This window comes from Myxine glutinosa, chromosome 3 (assembly GCF_964187855.1).
Source record: "Myxine glutinosa chromosome 3, kmMyxGlut1.1, whole genome shotgun sequence".
NCBI classification, from domain to species: Eukaryota; Metazoa; Chordata; class Myxini; order Myxiniformes; family Myxinidae; genus Myxine; species Myxine glutinosa.
Genome location: NC_136263.1, coordinates 21644627 through 21663732, shown reverse-complemented (window position 1 = coordinate 21663732; position 19106 = coordinate 21644627). Strand labels below are relative to the sequence as shown.

General features: G+C 48.6%; 1 protein-coding gene across 2 annotated transcripts in view; it reads left to right on the top strand.

The window, feature by feature from the left end:
* The window catches only part of LOC137423775 (vesicular integral-membrane protein VIP36), a 38570-nt gene extending 21579 nt beyond the window's left edge, over positions 1-16991 (top strand). For both annotated transcript variants that reach the window (XM_068111262.2, XM_078773762.1), the window contains exons 8-9: positions 2556-2669; positions 16254-16991. In XM_068111262.2, coding sequence (XP_067967363.2) covers positions 2556-2669; positions 16254-16435 — 296 coding nt within the window. In that variant the 3' untranslated portion in view covers positions 16436-16991. The remainder of the gene's footprint in view (positions 1-2555; positions 2670-16253) is intronic.
* The last annotated feature ends 2115 nt before the right edge of the window (positions 16992-19106 follow it).

The window sequence follows — 19106 nt, the reverse complement described above, 5'->3', positions numbered from 1 at the left end:
GGATGCACCGTATGACAAAAGGAACAGCAGAAGCATTGGGGGGAAATGCCGACAGCAGGGCCGAGGGACAAAATAAATGGAGATTGGCAACAAAAGATGCAGAGGTAAGGTTGAGGGTTCGGGCAAAATGCAAGGGGTAGACAAGATGGATACAGAAGGAAGGGGAAGGGGTTAATGGCTGTCAAAAATATCATGGCTTTGGATGGGGGGGCGGGAGGTGGGTGAGCTGAGATGGTGGTGCAGAAGTCGTCTTGAATACCTGGAGGGAAGAATGAGATTGAAGAAGATGTGGAAGTTGGTTCCACAAGAGGGGGAGAAAAAGGAACAAATGAGTGGAGGTGAGAGATGTTGGGAGAGTGTGGAGCTAATGCGAAGCTAGGAGGGAGAGGGGTAGGGATAAATTGAGAGTTGGAGGGGTGGGGAGAGACCATGAGGATGGGGGGAAACTGAGAGGGGTGGGATGAGGAGAAGCTGAGAGGGGGTGGGATGAGGGGGAAGTTGAGAGCATGTGGGATGAGGGGGAAGCTGAGAGGTGGTGGGATGAGGGGGAAGCTGGGAGGTGGTGGGACGAGGGGGAAGCTGAGAGGAGGCGGGACGAGGGGGAAGTTGAGAGGAAGCAGAACGAGGGGGAAGCTAGAGGGGGGGAAGGACGAGGGGAAAGCTGAGAGGGGCTGGACGAGGGGAAAGCTGAGAGGGGGCTGGATGAGGGGGAAGTTGAGAGCATGTGGGATGAGGGGGAAGCAGAGATGGGGTGGGACGAGGGGGAAGCAGAGATGGGGTGGGACGAGGGTGAAGCTGAGAGGGGGGGGTGGAAGAAGGGGAAAGCTGAGAGGGGGCTGGACGAGGGGGAAACTGAGAGGGGCGGGACAAGGGGGAAAGGTGAGAGGGGTGGGACGAAGGAGAAGCTGAGAGGTGTGGGACGAGGGGGAAACTGAAAGGGGCTGGATGGGGTGGAAGCTGAGAGCAGGTGGGACAACGGGGAAGCTGAGATGGGGTGGGGCGAAGGGAACCAAATGGGGTGGGGGATGGGGGAAAGGGTACTGACATTGAGGAGTTTGACACCACGAATGGCCGTGAAGAGGAATTTATTGTGGCGTGCACACAACCTCTGCAAAGTGGATGTGTCAGGATTCTCAAACTGGATGTACGGTGATGGAGTTAATGCATGTGGTGGTTAAAATGTTTTTGGTTGATGGCACAGAGGAAACTGGGGCTGCAGGTGCAAGAGGAGGCTGGATGAACTAAGCGTTTGAGTGAAGAGGTTTTGGGAAAAACCCTTGTGTAAAAGAAAAGAACCTCTAGTTTCACTTGTATTCGCTGCCAACTCGAGAATGTACGGACTGGCATGGCTACCGTTTTAAGTATTTCCATAACACTAAGGTGAGTTGGTTGTACAACAAGGAAATCAAATCAATTTAGTCGTTTTATAGAATGCCAGACTTTGGGTGGTCCTCCTAATTTATGCGTTAGGCCTCCTTAAGTTTTAACAATGCATTATGGGGAGGTTTACACTGTTTTGAGATTCATAATTTCTCCAATATTTGCATACGTAACTAGGACGGCACTCGGGAGAGCATATACCTCCGCCAGGCTGAACAGTTTGTTTTGTAGCCCACTACAACAAGCAACAACAACATGCATTTTAAGGCCATTTTCCCTGCAAGATCGGGGGTTAGCCTTGCGGTCCCCATGACAATGTTCTCCATTTTGCCCTATTTTCTGCATCTGTCCTTGTTAACCCCCTTGCCCGCATTTCTTCTTCCACCATCTTTAGCCAAGTCTTTCTCGGTCTTCCCCGTCCTCTGATGTTTTGTAGCCCACTGATGGGCCAGATCTGTATTCGGACCTGAGCCAAAATATAATCGGCTTGTTCTCGTCACCGAACCAACTCGTCCACCAAGTTTTGTCATAAGTCCTCCACAACGTTTTGAGATATCGTGGCGAGATATTTGAGATATCGTATCGTTTTGGCTCTATCACTCAATGATAAAAAATAAAAAACACCTTTAGAGGCCATTTTTTCCCCGCAAGCGGGGGTTGGCCTTTTTCGGGGACCGTGGTTGTTGTTGTTTTTTTGGTCCCCTTTTTGAAGCAATGTTTTACGGCCGGATGCCCTTCCTGCCGCCAACCCTTTTTGCCACCTTTTACGACAACCAGGGAATTACCAGTGAACTGGTACTCAATTAGCCGACCTCGGAAGGATGACAGGCTGAGTCAACCCCCCTGGCGTTAATTCAGCAATCGACCGGGATTCGAACCCAGTATCCCAGGATCCTAAGCTGGCACCCTAGCCGCTAGCCCAACACCAGGGTTCTCAATGATGGATCATGATGGACTCAATGATGAAGAATCAATTTTAAAGATTCTCAAATCTGGATCTGGATCTTCACCAAAAGTCGATCACTTGTCATCCAGAGCTGAAGCACCAGGTCTTGTTTTCATGCAATGCCAATTAATTATATTTCTGCCTTTGTTGAATCGCTTTTCGTTTCTGTGGTTGATTGATGTTTTGTTTTCCATGGTAATTGAAATGTTCTGCTGCTGCCCGTTCACAGATAATCATGATATCATCGCGATCAAGGTGTACGAGCTGTCGGTTGAGCGATCGGAGGAGGAGAGGTTTCAGGATTGGTCCAACGTTATCCCAAGTGCTGAACTCATCCTGGAACGTAAGTCTGTTGTAAATGATGATGTGCGTTTGGCCATGTCGGCAATGTACGCAGAGAGGCACCATTGTGTTACACGTCGTACCGTTTGGAAACCTATTTACCTCCATTATCTTGGGCTCATGGAGGAGCTTGTACACGCATGACAGACAGTACGTGGGCGTTTGGAGACACTGGTGTACTTTTACATGAGTAGAGTTCAAAGGTAAACAAAATAAAAAAATTAATTTACGTAGCAATGTGTATTACAATATGCCAGTAATGGGAGTGGATGTCACCTTTACCCACAATCCTTTTATACGTAATCCTATTAACCCTTGGAGGTTCCTTTGTTACCTTCAATCTCTCTCTCTCTCTCTCTCTCTCTCTCTCTCTCTCTCTCTGTCTCTCTCTCTGTCTCTGTCTCTTTTCCTGTTCATTCATTCCCTTGCTAGAAATGTTCACCTGTTGTCCCACTGCTATTCCGTTGCCTTTTTACCTTCTGCGACCTCGTTGGTAAATATACGAGTAATGTGTTGGTAAATTTGGTTGGAGAACGAGGAATAGAGAGGGCCAATAGCTGGTGGATCTGGTGGCAAGGAATGGAATGGCCATAGCTGGTTCATTCTTAAGTGGGAAAGCCACAAGATTACCTATAGGTGTGGACAGCACAGAACAGAACTATATTTGGTGGTGGTAAGGAAGCGACAGTTGTGGAGGGTTGAAGAAAGCAACGCAGTGGTGGGAGAGCATGTCACCATCCAGCACAAGCCTGTGGTGTTTGTGGTGAGGATGAAGAAAAGGAAGGAGGTTAAGAGCAGAGGTCGGAAGGTTATTAGGTGACGGAAGTGTAGGGGAAATGTCACTGTGGAGTACAAGGAGAGGGTGAGGGCCAGGTATGAGCAACTTGGCAAAGAAGCAGAAAGTTTGGAGAATGAGTGGAAGAAGTATGGAGAGGCGTTTAGGGTAATTTCAGAAGAGTTGTGTGGAAGGACATTAGGAAAGGGGCATTGTCGAGGGATAAGAAATCGGGTATGGTGGACGGAGGAAGAACGAAGGCAGTTAGTGAAAAGGAGGTTTGGAAGAGGATAGCGAAGATCAAGGATAGAGGGAGGTAGCCAGATGTGGGGTTGCTGCACCTGTATGGGCAGAGAAGCAGCATGGAGAGCTGTGGATAAGGTGAGGAATGACATGTAACATGAGGTGTTAGAACAAGTTGGAAGAGGATGGCAGGAGGAAGATGATCAATAAATTGGCTCGTGACAGGAATGAGGATAGGAAGGCCATGAAGGGGGGCGGTGATGGAGGATGGAGGTGGGAGGCGAATGACAGTGAGGGGCACAGTACTGAAGGTGGGGGAAGGATATTTCAAAGAGCTGTTGAACCAGGAAGGGGAAGGAAGCAACGGCAAGCTGGAGCTATCGAGTTATGTGGAGTTGTTGGAGATCATGGGAGAGGAAGTGCAGACGGCATTGAAGAGGAGGAAAAAGGAAAGGGCGCCAGGCATTGATGAGGTTTCATTTTTTTTTTTTTTGATGATTGACATCGCCAGGCATTTAGGTCTTGTCTCGATGAGGACTACATAGTCCGTGCCTGGAGCCTTCTACATAAAAAAGGTGTGTATTGAAATGATAATTGTTGCGGGAGAAGTTGGAGTCAGGTGCACGAAGAGGTTGTTCAATGTATGTATGAGAGATGGGTCAATTGTCAATTCTGGAGGAGTGGAAGACAGTGTTACTTGTGTTGATATAGAAGGGGTAAGGGTATGTTCAAGATCCAGGTAAGTACAGGGGCATTATACTCCTTAGTCATGTCATGGAGGAGAGGGTTCTGGATGGGAGGATAAGGAAGAGTGTGGAGAAGGAGATTGGAGAAGAGCAGCAGAGGTTTAGAAAGGGTAGGGGAACAACAGATGATAGTGATGGCAACACAAGAGATGGATGGGAGTGCCGGAAGCAGAAGTTAGGTTGGTGGAAGGGATGTATAATGGAACGAAGGGAAGAGTTTTGTTTGATCCTGGGATGTCGGAGAAGTTCAATGTTAACATCGGTTTGATGCAGGGAAGCGCTCTCAACCCACTCCTGTTTATCATGGTGATGGTGATGGAGCTGGTAAGCAGGAAGGTAAACATGAAAGATATTGTTACAGATCGCGGTTAGATGTTATAGACCGAGCGGTGGTGTAAGACCGCGACCTAACAAAACTCACCCGATTCACCCAGACTTTGGCCGTATCGCACCCCAGCTGCTCAATGAGGGAAAAGACGAAAACGACGCAATGCAAAGAGGAAAATGAAGACAAAAAGGTTGGAAATACTACTAAATTTATTTACTATTTACACACATAAGCAAGAAGAAAGCAGGCACGTTTATTTACAGGCACATGAGACGCAGGTGACACAGTGAAAATGATTAGCTTATGCAGACTTGACTTAACTACCCAGGACAGAACGAACAAAGACACTGACTCACGCGGGGAATGCCAGGAATGGCAGAAGGTGGACGGCTGGAGGTGCACGCCTGGTGGAGCCAACACGGAGCTTGGTGGAGCCAACACGGAGCTTGGTGGAGCCAACACGGAGCTTGGTGGAGCCAACACGGAGCTTAGTGGAGCCAACACGGAGCTTGGTGGAGCCAACACGGAGCTTGGTGGAGCCAACACGGAGCTTGGTGGAGCCAACACGGAGCTTGGTGGAGCCAACACGGAGCTTGGTGGAGCCTTGGTGTGACGGGTTCTCTCTTCTCTGTAAAAGCTCAACCGTCTTGTCTCTGGTAGAAGCTCAACTCTTCCAGTCTCTTGTAAAAGCGAATCTCTCTGACTCCTCTCCACGGCTTGGGCTCCCTTGTGTCTGCCGGTAAAAACTCATCTCCTAGGCCTCTCTCATAAAGCAGTCCCTTACAGTCGCTTTTATCACCTCCAGCGAAATCAAGCCGCCGACTCCGAGGGCACACCTACCGGGTCACTCACCGCGGCCCTGGTTGGTCGCGCGACCCTCGGGCTCCGCCCCGGACGACGACGGGCGGGCGCGCCCCTCCCCTCCTCTGACGAGGTGGAGACACGCCTTTCTTCCCTGACTCGAGCCTCGTGGTCAATGGCGGTTATTGGAGGGGAGGTGATTGGGAATCGAGGCTCAGCAATGACGAGAGGGGATGTAATATGGCAATCGAGGGTCGGCAATCACGAAAGGGGGGATGTGAAGGAAATGGGGATTTTTGGGGATGGGAATGGAAGGGGATCTATTCTCTTTCACTGGTGCAATGGAGTATTTCAATTAATGGGAGACACAGCCTTATCTTAAAACACAGAATAAGATATAACTATCGAACATGAATATCCTATGATTGGCTGACGTGTATGCTTGTGGACTATGGGACGCCCTTTTGATCTTACACAGCTCCGGAGGCAGGAGGCACAGCACAACAACAATAATAATAATCATACAGCACACAATAAAAAAAAATATATGCAGTCCTCATATCCACAACACTGCACTCTCCTCCTCTTAGGCACGTCCCGGGCCTACAACTTTTAGCTTTAGCGTGACACGTAGGTGTAGTTCCCTCTATTTTTAACCTGACCCTGAGTGCAACAGTTTAAACATAAATAAATGTGTCCCGCTGCTCCATTGCACCCTGCCTAACAGACTTTCGCCCACAGTTAACCGAATTGCGGAATGGTCTTCAAACTATACACTGACGGTGGGGAGCATTATTTACAATGACTCTGCTTTTATTTACAAAACTAACCCAGGACCTGTAATTGTTCTTTCTGGGGGGAGGACAGTCTGCTCTGCATCAATGCACCACTAAAGCACCCAAAAACGCACCAATACACACCCAAGCACCAATCGGTGCAGTCCCCATTGTTCAATGAATAAAATAAAACCAACAAACCCAACCCTGCAGGTGTCTCTTGCTCTTCGGCTCCCTCTGCTGGTTATCATTATTTCTTCCAGTTGTTGTCATTTTCATTTGCTTTGCTTACTGGCGGCCTATTTGCAATAAAGCTTGCCCAAACGTGTCCATTTTATTTATCTTTATTTATGGCCCACAGGGCCGACTACGTGTGGTTCACCTGTGGGGCATCGGTGCCCTGTGGCCAAGGTCCGCCAGCAAGATTTCGGGCCCTCATGGCCGGTTCCAGCAGAGGGGCCTTGCCCCAACCCATGGGGTCCATAAGTGGTGCTCGGCCACTGACATGTGGTCCATAATGTGGTGCATCGATGCAGACAGCTGGTTCTGGGAATTTCGGGCGCACAATGGCCGACCCACGCACGCTCCCCCCGGCGCCCAACGGCGCTCAGGTCCTCATGTGGGAGACAAAAGGGGGGACAAGACAGATGAGCGAGGGGTAAGGTCTCAAGGGTACACATCAAAAAGGCAATGCAAGGCGAAATGCGTACGGAGGGCGAAGTGAGAAAGCTCGTCCCTACCGTACGTCACCCGCCTGTTACCTAGCCCACCCTTGCCCTTACCCCATATGTACAAAACCTACACATTACCAATTCGTCACTACTGTCACGTCCTCCCCATATTTCCCCTATACCAAATTCGTCACCACAATCCCTCTACTTCAAAAATTTGCCATCATCAATTCATCGTCAATCCTCATAAGGAGGCAGAGATGGAACATCAAAGCACAATGTCACATCCACGTCATGATGCGTCTCACATTCCAAACATTTGCACAATAAAAAATAATAAAACATGGCATGGTGTGGAGTTACCTGTCACCTCCGGTGAGTGGGTGCAGATGGTGCGAGGAGATCCTTCATCCTAACTATCCTCTAAATGACTTTAACACACTTTACACTACCTGGGGTCTTTCTCCGGCCAAACCATTGGCCCTCTTACACTATGGGTTCTAAAAACCAATTCCCATTGGCCAAACTGTGGTGCTTTTCAATTTGGGGTCTCACTCCCCCGATTCATCTCCCGGTGCCCTCGCACAATTTCTGGGCCGCGACGTGTAGCTCTCCCAACAGGTCTACCCACCTGCACACCTCCACCACTGTAGTTGCCACCCGAGCTTACCTAGCTCCTCACCCTAACCTATCTAACTGGGGGCAGCCCCTCTCCTGGCTCTGTCACCCCATGGTGCCCTCTGGCACTGGGCTACCCGGGTCCGTCCTCCGGATCCTCGGGCCCCATCCACAACAACTACTACCGGCTCCCAGAGCCCACCTGCGGCCTCACCTGGCCGACATCCTCACAGTGGTGGAGTGCTCAAACAACTACACACACTAACAGGCTACACGCCCAGCCATTTCCACAACACTAATGCACCCATCCACAGACCATTCTTTCACCCGCACCACAGATGCCAATATCCAACCACAATTTACCTGTACCCTCTACCTAACACTTACACTACCCGCCCCGGGTATCCGTGATGGGGGTCCACTCTTCCCCCATTCACACCTTCGCACCATCCACTCCACTCCACAATTTCCACCATACTCACTCCACGACCATCCATTCCAATACTCCATACCATTTATTCCATACACCTGTCTTTCATTCACCTGTCGTTGCACACCTGTGCAATCTCACCTGGTGCCACCTGCACCCTCCTCCTCTTTCTGGACCAGTTGGTCAACGCAACACACATCACCATCACTCACTCATACACTGCTCCACACACCTGTTCAGTTGCACACCTGTGCAATCACACCTGTTCCATTCTCACCTGTTCAATCCTCACACACACGGCATCATCTCAGCTAACTTCTCCCCTCTGAAACTTGCGCTTCCCAGTCGTCCCTTTAAACTATTGCGCTCCCACGTCATTATCATCCATACTAATCTACCTGCGTCCCCACTACAGGTATCAGTCACTAACTAAACTTAACGTTACCTAATGTCAATCTTCGCTAGATCCCTACACACCATATCCTAACCCACCCGGGCTAGTTTTCACTGCCATACACCCCATAATCTAGTGCTCCTTTGCCCCCACAATGTGAGGGATGGTGGATTTGCCATCCCACCACATCGGGGGTCTCTCACTATCAATTTTGTTCGTCCAAATCCAACAATCAAAAATTTTCCATTTACTGCCAATTCTATTCACTTTTCTAAATTTTGTATCAAATCACTACTATCACTATCACCATCACCCGTATACTTATTACATCCTCTCGGTGCGCCAATTCACATCTACAGCCCGGCTTCGTACAGCCGAGCAATGAATGCGGGTTCTTTTGTGTCCGCGGCTGGATACGTCCCGCATTCGGGGCAGGGACGGAGGCTTACCCGGGCCGAGATCCCATGCACCACCTCGGCGTGAAGCCATCCAATGTCCCGATCTCGACCTGCCGGCACGTCTCAATAGAAAGTGGTCGCCATGACGACCCTTCCTATCGGGCTGCCCGCTCCGCCTGGCGCCTAGTGGAGCCCGGACGCGGCCGCTCCACGCGAGGCCCAGCGTGGATCGCGCACGGCGGTCCTTTCGAACCCGCCGTGGCTCGGATCTCCGCTGGTTCTCGCGGCACGCGAAGCCCGGCACGCACCGAGGGCCCGATCCGGCTAAAAGTCGACCTAACCTTTAACCCGGTTATCGTCGACGCCTCACCTGCAGGCTTACATGCATACGCTACCCCTTTCGTGCTCATACATGCAGCCGTTCCCATTCTCCTCGTACCTTTCCTTACACACCCCGGTACACTCACTCCGCCCATCGACTTGGTCACACACCTGACCACCGAACACCTTGGCACACATTCGTCGCTCGCACACCTCACCAATACACCTCTTCGCGCCCCTTTCTCGGTCACCTCCTTTGTGACAATCACAGGTGTGCTCTCACCCGCACACCCAACCACGTGTCTCACTACCAATTCCAGCGTGCATTCCCACTCACGCTCTACCATTCCAGGTGTGCATCCTTCTATTCCAGGTGTACATCCTCGCTCACCTGCCACAACCAACTCACGCTCCGTTTCACTCTCACTACTCTCACCTCCACTCTCGGTCGCGCACTCCCCCTTCCTCTCGACAGCGCACTCTTTCCTCATGCACCCGTCCGTTACACACCTTTCTCGCGCATCCTCCCGCGCACACTTCTTCGTTACTTCCTCCGTAACACTCACCACAGGCATGCATTCTCCCTTACTCTTGACAGCATGCGCTTTCCCCATGCACCCGTCCGTTACACACCTTTCTCGCGCATCCTCCCGCGCACACTTCTTCGTTACTTCCTCCGTAACACTCACCACAGGCATGCATTCTCCCTTACTCTTGACAGCATGCGCTTTCCCCATGCACCCGTCCGTTACACACCTTTCTCGCGCATCCTCCCGCGCACACTTCTTCGTTACTTCCTCCGTAACACTCACCACAGGCATGCATTCTCCCTTACTCTTGACAGCATGCGCTTTCCCCATGCACCCGTCCGTTACACACCTTTCTCGCGCATCCTCCCGCGCACACTTCTTCGTTACTTCCTCCGTAACACTCACCACAGGCATGCATTCTCCCTTACTCTTGACAGCATGCACTTTCCCCATGCACCCGTCCGTTACACACCTTTCTCGCGCATCCTCCCACGCACACTTTTTCGTTACTTCCTCCGTAACACTCACCACACCGCGCTTCCCTGTGCTCCCTCGCACACGCGCTTCGACCAACTCACTCTTGACGGTACACTCACTCCTCGGCGTGCACTTTTTCCTCACACACCCCATGGTCGGACATTCTCGCACACCTCTTTTTTCGCACACCTGTCCTGTCACACACCTCACCAACGGCCTTTCACGAACACCCGGATCCAAACCAATCCCCAAGCCGACTGAATCTCCCCTCACATCATGTACATTGCCACTCACCTCCGTACCTCGTCGCACCTCCTCTGCCACCTGCAAACTTTTTATTTGGTTAGTGAGCATCACATCATGATTTGAACACAGACCTTGTACATATTCCATTACCTCCTCCTTTATCTCCCTCTTAGTTTCTGTCCGTCCCTTCTTAATTTCACTCACCTCTTCTCCCACTTCCTCTAGTTTTTGTTTAACCTCTTTTATTTCTCGGTGCGTCCCCTCAAGTTCGTCCTCTAAGGCTACCGTGACCGTCTCTATGTGCATCCTCACCTGCCGGTCCTTTGTCTCCATTATCTCTGTCACCTCCTCCACCCTCATTGTCAGTTCCTCCCGTACCATCTGACATTGCCTCTGCGTCGCTATTAATTCGTTTTTAATTTCTTTTTGTGTCGCCTTTAACCCTCCTAGTACCGCAGTGTTCTTTTGAACCTGCTCCACTAACTTAGTTTGTCCCTCTGTCAGCTGCTCCACCTCCTCCGTCAGATCTTCTATTCCCCCCTGTAACTTTGCCGTATTATTTCTCACCTCTTTCTCTATACGCTTTTCGCCTCGCTTTACCTCCTCGCGCAGCCCCGAGACCTCCTCACTCACCCCTCGTCGTATTTCCTCCATCTGGTTCCCCATCTGTTCGATTTCCCGGGCGGATTGTTCCCCTATTTCCCGCAATTTGTCCTCCATCCTATTTTCTAACCCCATTAACCCATTTTTCACCCCCTCTATCCCATTGTCTAACCCCTCAAATTTCTTGTCTAACTCCTTAAAATTATTGTCTAACCCCTCAACGGTACCCCTCGCTTCGTCCCTCATTACCCCTATTTTGCCCTCCAATCGCTCACCCTGAGCATCCATCCGGTTCCCCATTACCCCCAATTGGTTCCCCATTACCCCCAATTGCTCACTCTGAGCATCCATCCGGTTCCCCATTACCCCCAATTGCTCACTATTCTGGGCCATAAGGGCCTTCATTTGTATAAAAAAAAGGTTCAAATCCATTGGCATCTCCGGTTCGCCTACCGCGACCATGGGCGTGGCTAAATGTGGCGCCGCTGTAATCACGTGCGCTAGAGCGCCATTTTGTGCACCTGAAATTCCCGCAACCACATTGCCATTTTCCTCCTCCCTTTCTTCCCCGAAGTCCTGGGTTACTTCTAACCCCTCTATCTCTCCCACCGGCATCCCGTCGCCTTGGACAGCCATGGCGCGATTTCAAAATTCGGGCTCTTCCTTTAAAACAAAACAAATTTCGTACTTTATAATTTTGAGCGCGTGAAGCGCGCTCCGGGTCGATCTCACTCCCCGACACCAATTGTTATAGTACTAACACAATTGGTGTCCAAAATTTGGGCTAAATAAATTTAGTCCCAGGTTCGAATCCCACCTCCTGACTACCAATTGTTATAGATCGCGGTTAGATGTTATAGACCGAGCGGTGGTGTAAGACCGCGACCTAACAAAACTCACCCGATTCACCCAGACTTTGGCCGTATCGCACCCCAGCTGCTCAATGAGGGAAAAGACGAAAACGACGCAATGCAAAGAGGAAAATGAAGACAAAAAGGTTGGAAATACTACTAAATTTATTTACTATTTACACACATAAGCAAGAAGAAAGCAGGCACGTTTATTTGCAGGCACATGAGACGCAGGTGACACAGTGAAAATGATTAGCTTATGCAGACTTGACTTAACTACCCAGGACAGAACGAACAAAGACACTGACTCACGCGGGGAATGCCAGGAATGGCAGAAGGTGGACGGCTGGAGGTGCACGCTTGGTGGAGCCAACACGGAGCTTGGTGGAGCCAACACGGAGCTTGGTGGAGCCAACACGGAGCTTAGTGGAGCCAACACGGAGCTTGGTGGAGCCAACACGGAGCTTGGTGGAGCCAACACGGAGCTTGGTGGAGCCAACACGGAGCTTGGTGGAGCCAACACGGAGCTTGGTGGAGCCAACACGGAGCTTGGTGGAGCCTTGGTGTGACGGGTTCTCTCTTCTCTGTAAAAGCTCAACCGTCTTGTCTCTGGTAGAAGCTCAACTCTTCCAGTCTCTTGTAAAAGCGAATCTCTCTGACTCCTCTCCACGGCTTGGGCTCCCTTGTGTCTGCCGGTAAAAACTCATCTCCTAGGCCTCTCTCATAAAGCAGTCCCTTACAGTCGCTTTTATCACCTCCAGCGAAATCAAGCCGCCGACTCCGAGGGCACACCTACCGGGTCACTCACCGCGGCCCTGGTTGGTCGCGCGACCCTCGGGCTCCGCCCCGGACGACGACGGGCGGGCGCGCCCCTCCCCTCCTCTGACGAGGTGGAGACACGCCTTTCTTCCCTGACTCGAGCCTCGTGGTCAATGGCGGTTATTGGAGGGGAGGTGATTGGGAATCGAGGCTCAGCAATGACGAGAGGGGATGTAATATGGCAATCGAGGGTCGGCAATCACGAAAGGGGGGATGTGAAGGAAATGGGGATTTTTGGGGATGGGAATGGAAGGGGATCTATTCTCTTTCACTGGTGCAATGGAGTATTTCAATTAATGGGAGACACAGCCTTATCTTAAAACACAGAATAAGATATAACTATCGAACATGAATATCCTATGATTGGCTGACGTGTATGCTTGTGGACTATGGGACGCCCTTTTGATCTTACACAGCTCCGGAGGCAGGAGGCACAGCACAACAACAATAATAATAATCATACAGCACACAATAAAAAAAAATATATGCAGTCCTCATATCCACAACAATATTATGGGGAGGATATTGTACGCGGACGATCTGGCTGTTGTGGTAGAGATTGGGTGGGAGATGCAGGAAGTACTGGGGTCTGGGGAAGTGGAAGGAAGCATTTGAGAAACATGGGGTGAGCATTTGAAGGTGAAACATTTGAGAAACATGAGCATGGAGAAGACGGAGGTGATGTGGGTTGAGCAGCAGAAAAAAATAAATGAATATAAGGTTAGAGGGGAAGGAGATCAGACGAAGAAATAGGTTTGAGTATTTGGGTGGAACAGTGACCGGGGATGGTGAATCAGAGGCAGAGGTGTGGAGGAAGATTCAGGTCGGTGGGAATGCGTGGAGGAGGGTGGAGGGATTAATGGCAGACAAAAATATTTCAAGGAGATCGAAAGGAAAGGTTCTGATGTCGTGTGTAATGCTGGCCTACCTTTCCGGTCTGGAGATGGGGGCGATGACAGAGACGACACCAAAGGCCGCAGATTTGCGAGAACAACTGGGTCAGGAGGATTGTGGGAGTGAAGAGGGTGGATAGAAGGGAAATGGACGAACTGAGGGAGGAGATTGATGTGCAGGCGAGCTTGACGGGGAGATTGGTGAAATACCGGCTGAGATGCGCTGGACATTTGGTGCAGATGGGGGAAGAGAGAATGGCAAAGAGAGCGGATAGGATGAGGAAACAAGGTAGAGGGAAAAGAGTGGACCACGGTTCAGATGGGAGTATTGTGTGAGGTGGTGTATAAGTAAGGTGGGGATGGTTGGAGGGTAGAGAGAGTTGGTTGAGGACAGAAGGGAGTGGAGGAGTATTGTGGTCAAGGCAGGGCCGTAGCTTGGTGCCTTCCCTTATAAAGGGAAGAGGAGAACAACAACAACCTCACTCATCGACGAACTTCGATGGTGCAAATTGTTCGAAATGTACGAACATTCAAACAATTTAAGTGAAATTGGTAAATGACGGTACGTTAATGAGAGGGGCACAAGTGGTGGGTTTTTATGTAGGTATCGGCATGTTATTATGCCCACGCTTCAAAAGAAAACACGTGGGATATTGTAATCGGCTCCATATTTCCGTCACGCCATCTCGTAAACCATTGGGCAGAAATTAACCAAACCTGGTAGTTATGATCACCACATGGCAAGAAGGTGTGAGAGCGAGCGTATTATCATTTTGTGGCCCAGCTTCAAAGGGTCAAATACCAAAAAAATGCAATTGGGGGCACATTTTAAAACCTTTTTAAGAATGAAACTTTGTATGTGCAATCAACATTTGGGGACGTAACAAATATTTAAACGATTCTTTTGGATTTGACCACCGGTTCATACCCCAGGGGGTGGAGACTTGGGTCACAGGGGTCAAAACATAAAAAACACACAAAAAAAAATTGATATTGCGTCATTCCTGGTGGAACTATTTGCGATGGCACGCCATCGACTTTGCTCTATTGTGGTGGTTGTGTTTGATTGCCATGTGGCTATGATTTTTTAGCTATTATTTATCAATCTCTTTCTGTTTTCTTTACAACTAGTAACGGTACCCGCCCTACGGGCGGGGCTTCAATTGGGAAGCCGAAATGAAAAGGCAAAATATCAGAAATTGAAGGCAGAATTTTTTTTATTTTAAACGATTCATATAAACATCCGTCAAATCATATCACACGTAAATCATCAAAATCAACAGTATCTTTAGAATTTCAATAAACCGTTTGTGACGTTTGTCAATAAACCAGTACCCGTTTGTGACGATGTTTTCATTGTGACGAAAATATTCGAATATTCGAATTTATTTATTCGTATTTATTCGAATTGCACGAATATGTAAATTGTGATTGTGTTTCATTGTGATGTTTGTGCGGCGACGGGCGGTGTGTACAAAGGGCAGGGACTTAATCAACGCGAGCTGATGACTCGCGCTTACTGGGAATTCCTCGTTCGTGGGACACTGTCTCAAGCCCCAGTCCCCATCACGGATGGGGCTCAGCGGTTTACCCGAGCCTGACGGCGAAGGGCAAGGTACACACTGGCCCATCCAGTGTAGCGCGCGTGCGGCCCCTGACATCGAAGGGCATTAAACGTTCATTAAACATTAAACGTTCATTAAAGGATTACGAAATGAAAAACATTACGAAATTACGGATTGCACGAATATGTGAATTGTGATTGTGTTTCATTGTGATGTATGTGCGGCGACGGGCGGTGTGTACAAAGGGCAGGGACTTAATCAACGCGAGCTGATGACTCGCGCTTACTGGGAATTCCTCGTTCGTGGGACACTGTCTCAAGCCCCAGTCCCCATCACGGATGGGGCTCGGCGGTTTACCCGACCCTGACGGCGAAGGGCAAGGTACACGCTGGCCAGTCCAGTGTAGCGCGCGTGCGGCCCCGGACATCAAAGGGCATTAAACGTTCATTAAAGGATTACGAAACGAAAAACATTACGAAATTACGTTCACACCGTCACGTCAAACACTACCATGAACACATACATCGTCACTACATCGTCACAATGACAACATCGTCACAATGAATGTTATGTGAACGCGAATGTTATGCGGGAGTCCAAACCTGAGAATGCTGTAGACCAAAGCTGAAATTGGGAAAACTAAATAGCCTATTTTACTCCCAGGGGTCCCAGGATTACCCACCCAAAATATCTTTGCAATCGGTTCAGCAGTTTTTACGGTACCTTCGAACAGACAGACGGACATTTGGTGAATTATAGTAAGATATTCATAACTGTTTGCTTGTTCTGATGCAAGAGTGTCGGTTGGTTGATTCGACATCTTTCCCGTACGACCCTAACAGCAAGATTTTGCGTCTGTCTTCATCTGTCTGTTGTTGTTTTGCTTTTCCTGCATCATTTATGTGGGCAAGACCTGCCATAGGAAAAGTGCATGAATCAGGGTGCGACACAGGTGTGATGGACCCGATGATTTCTAAACGTGTGCCTTTCAACCCTTCTTTCTTCCCAAATAAGCGTTCTGTTTCTGTTTGTACTCGCATTGTCCACACGTGGGATTGCTGTCAGAAGTATATAACAAACACTGTCCATGTTCCATGCAGCGGAGGAGGATGAAGATGCCGAAGAGAAGAAAAAGCATCAAGATGAGTACGAAGAAAAGATCTGGGCCATAAAGTTCTTCTGCCTGGTGTTCTTCAGCATGCTCGCAGTGGTGGTGTTAGCGGTCGGTTGCGCCGTGTTCATTATTAGACGGCAAGAGGAGAACCGTAAGCGCTTGTATTGAAGGGTGCTCGAGTACCATGGTTGTACCGTAGAGAAAGCCGTGCGCTCCGAACCTACTCTGTTTTACTCTTATTTTGCGCCTTCCTTGTTCGTGTGGCACTTTGACAGTTTCACCAGCCTGGCCTTCATGTTCAATGCCATCGCTGATGAAACTTAAAAAAAAAAAAAAACTTTGTTTGTTTATTTATTTATTTATTTATTTATTTACTTATTTATTTATTTAGGCCTACATCTCTGATAAAGTTAAAATATTAAGATTCCACCATCATAGAGTTGATAGTGAAGGGAACCCATCCGAGGGTCAGGAAGTGATGGAATTCAAAACATGGACTGTGAGGGTTTAATATTGTTGTTCGTTAAGACAAACTAAAAGGATGTTTTTAATCATTGTCCAGATAAATAGGTCTTGTTTTTCTGTGTGGGGTTGTCTTTCGTTTGCTGAGATAGGTAAATGTAGACTTATTCTATCCAACATGACTGTACTAGTTATATTGCAATCATTCGGACAATGGTACAAAGGCAACTGTAATAAACATCGTTGTTGCTTATACAGAGGACTTGTTACGTGTGCAAAACTTTCATAAACACCAGAAGAAGTTGAGTGAGGATCACTGCACTCTTCCTTAGATGAGTTGCAAGAACAACTTTTGCTCAACAATGCAGATGAAAACAAGAAAGAGCAATCAGAGATTGCAGACCCTCACCTGCATGTGTTTTTAGTGGTTTTTGTGGTAAAACAAATATGGCGGCCGAACCACGTGACCGCTGACGTCATCATTTTTATTTTTCTCCACCAATTTAGCCCAAGATGAGGCTCAAGAAATGTCATCTTGATCGGAAGAAGTTTTGTACTTGTCGAATTATGACGTCATAATGGAGGCACCTATGACATCATCATTAACATGTTATTCCCCATTGAGAGTTCTTTACAATGAGCCATGTCTAAATTTTTTCTTTTCATCTCTTTCGGAGATAGAGGTGCAAAGTTTTTCGGCTTTTCCAAGACGGCGCCCGTACCACGTGACGTATGACGTCATAATTATCATTAAATAATTCTACAGGTGGAGTTGCACCGATGATGAAAGTTTCCTGTCAATCGGACCAACGGTTGCAGAGAAAATCATATTTATTCTCCTCTGGCGAGGGTAACTAGAACAACATTCGGAAGAGTGCAAACCTCCGCCAGGCTGAACATTTTTCTATTTGAACATTTTCAATTTTTCAAAATTTTTCAAACCTCCGCCAGGCTGAACAGTTTCCATTTTGTATCCGACTGATGAGCCGGATCTGGATCCGGATCTAAACCAAAATCGTATCAGCTAACCAACTTGTCCACCGAGTTTTGTCATGACTTCCACAACTTTTTGAAATATGGTGATATACAGTGTGTAGTTTTTGGTCCCATCTCTCAATCGGGAAGAATCACTTAAATTATCACATCCGGATTCAGATCTTCACCAAAATCGAATCGATCTGTCCTTGTCAAACACCCAACTTGTCCACCAAGTTCCGTCCGAATCCTTCCATAAATTTTTGAGACATCCTGTTGACAGACAGACATGGGGTGAAACTATACCTTCCGTCCACCCTCGATGGCGGAGGTGCGGAGGTAATTTATATTAACAAATCCGTTATGTTGGTGATACATTTACCTGATGCTTATTTTCACATATCGTACCTGCATCCATATGGTTATGATTTATGGGAGCGAGACATGGGTAATGAACGTAGAGCATCAACGAAGGCTGGAAAGGGTGGAAATGCGAATGGTTCGACGGATGTGCGGAGTGTCGTTGAGAGAGAGGAAGACAAATGATGAATTGCGCAAGATGATGGGAATAGAGCCTGTGATTGATGCTGTGAAGAGGAACAGGTTGAGATGGTTTGGTCATGTGTTGAGGAAGGATTAAAGTGACTGGTTGAGAAGAGTGATGGAAATGAATGTAGAAGGAAGTAGAGGACGGGGAAGACCGAGAAAGACTTGGCTAAAGATGGTGGAAGAAGAAATGCGGGCAAGGGGGTTAACAAGGAGAGATGCAGAAAATAGGGCAAAATGGAGAAGATTGTCATGGGGACCGCAAGGCTGACCCCCGCTCTAGCAGGGAAAATGGCCTTACAATGCATGTTGTTGTACCTGCATCCATATCCACTACCTGTTTTCTCATTTGAATATATTGTCATGGCGGAGGCCCAGCTAATGCGGACATTCTCGGCCAGAGGTCCACAGACGTCCACAAATTAACAAAACGATGTTTGAATTTACTCTACTCTGTTCATAACTATTTGCAATCAGGATCAAGAAGGTGGGAAAACGTTTTTTTTCTTCAAATAAATGGTTTTATTTGAAAATGCATATGTGGATGAGGAGCTAATAAATCATAGACGGAACGAACTAGGTGGTCGGACAGACAAATACGGAAGGAAGCAAAAACGGTGAAACTTTTGTGAAACAAACTACACCCCAACTAACTACTGGACTCGAACCAGATACAAAGGAAGCAGGTAAGGACTTGTGCAGGCCCGAGCTGATTTTGGTCCAGGAGGATCATGGTTGTACAAGTTGGTGTGACAGGATGACGTGCAGCTCGGAGAGGGGAGGATGGCGTCCGCGTCTCTCGGTGGTCCGACCCGCCAGAGCGACGAAGTAGAGGGAGCCAGAGACTTCTTCCATG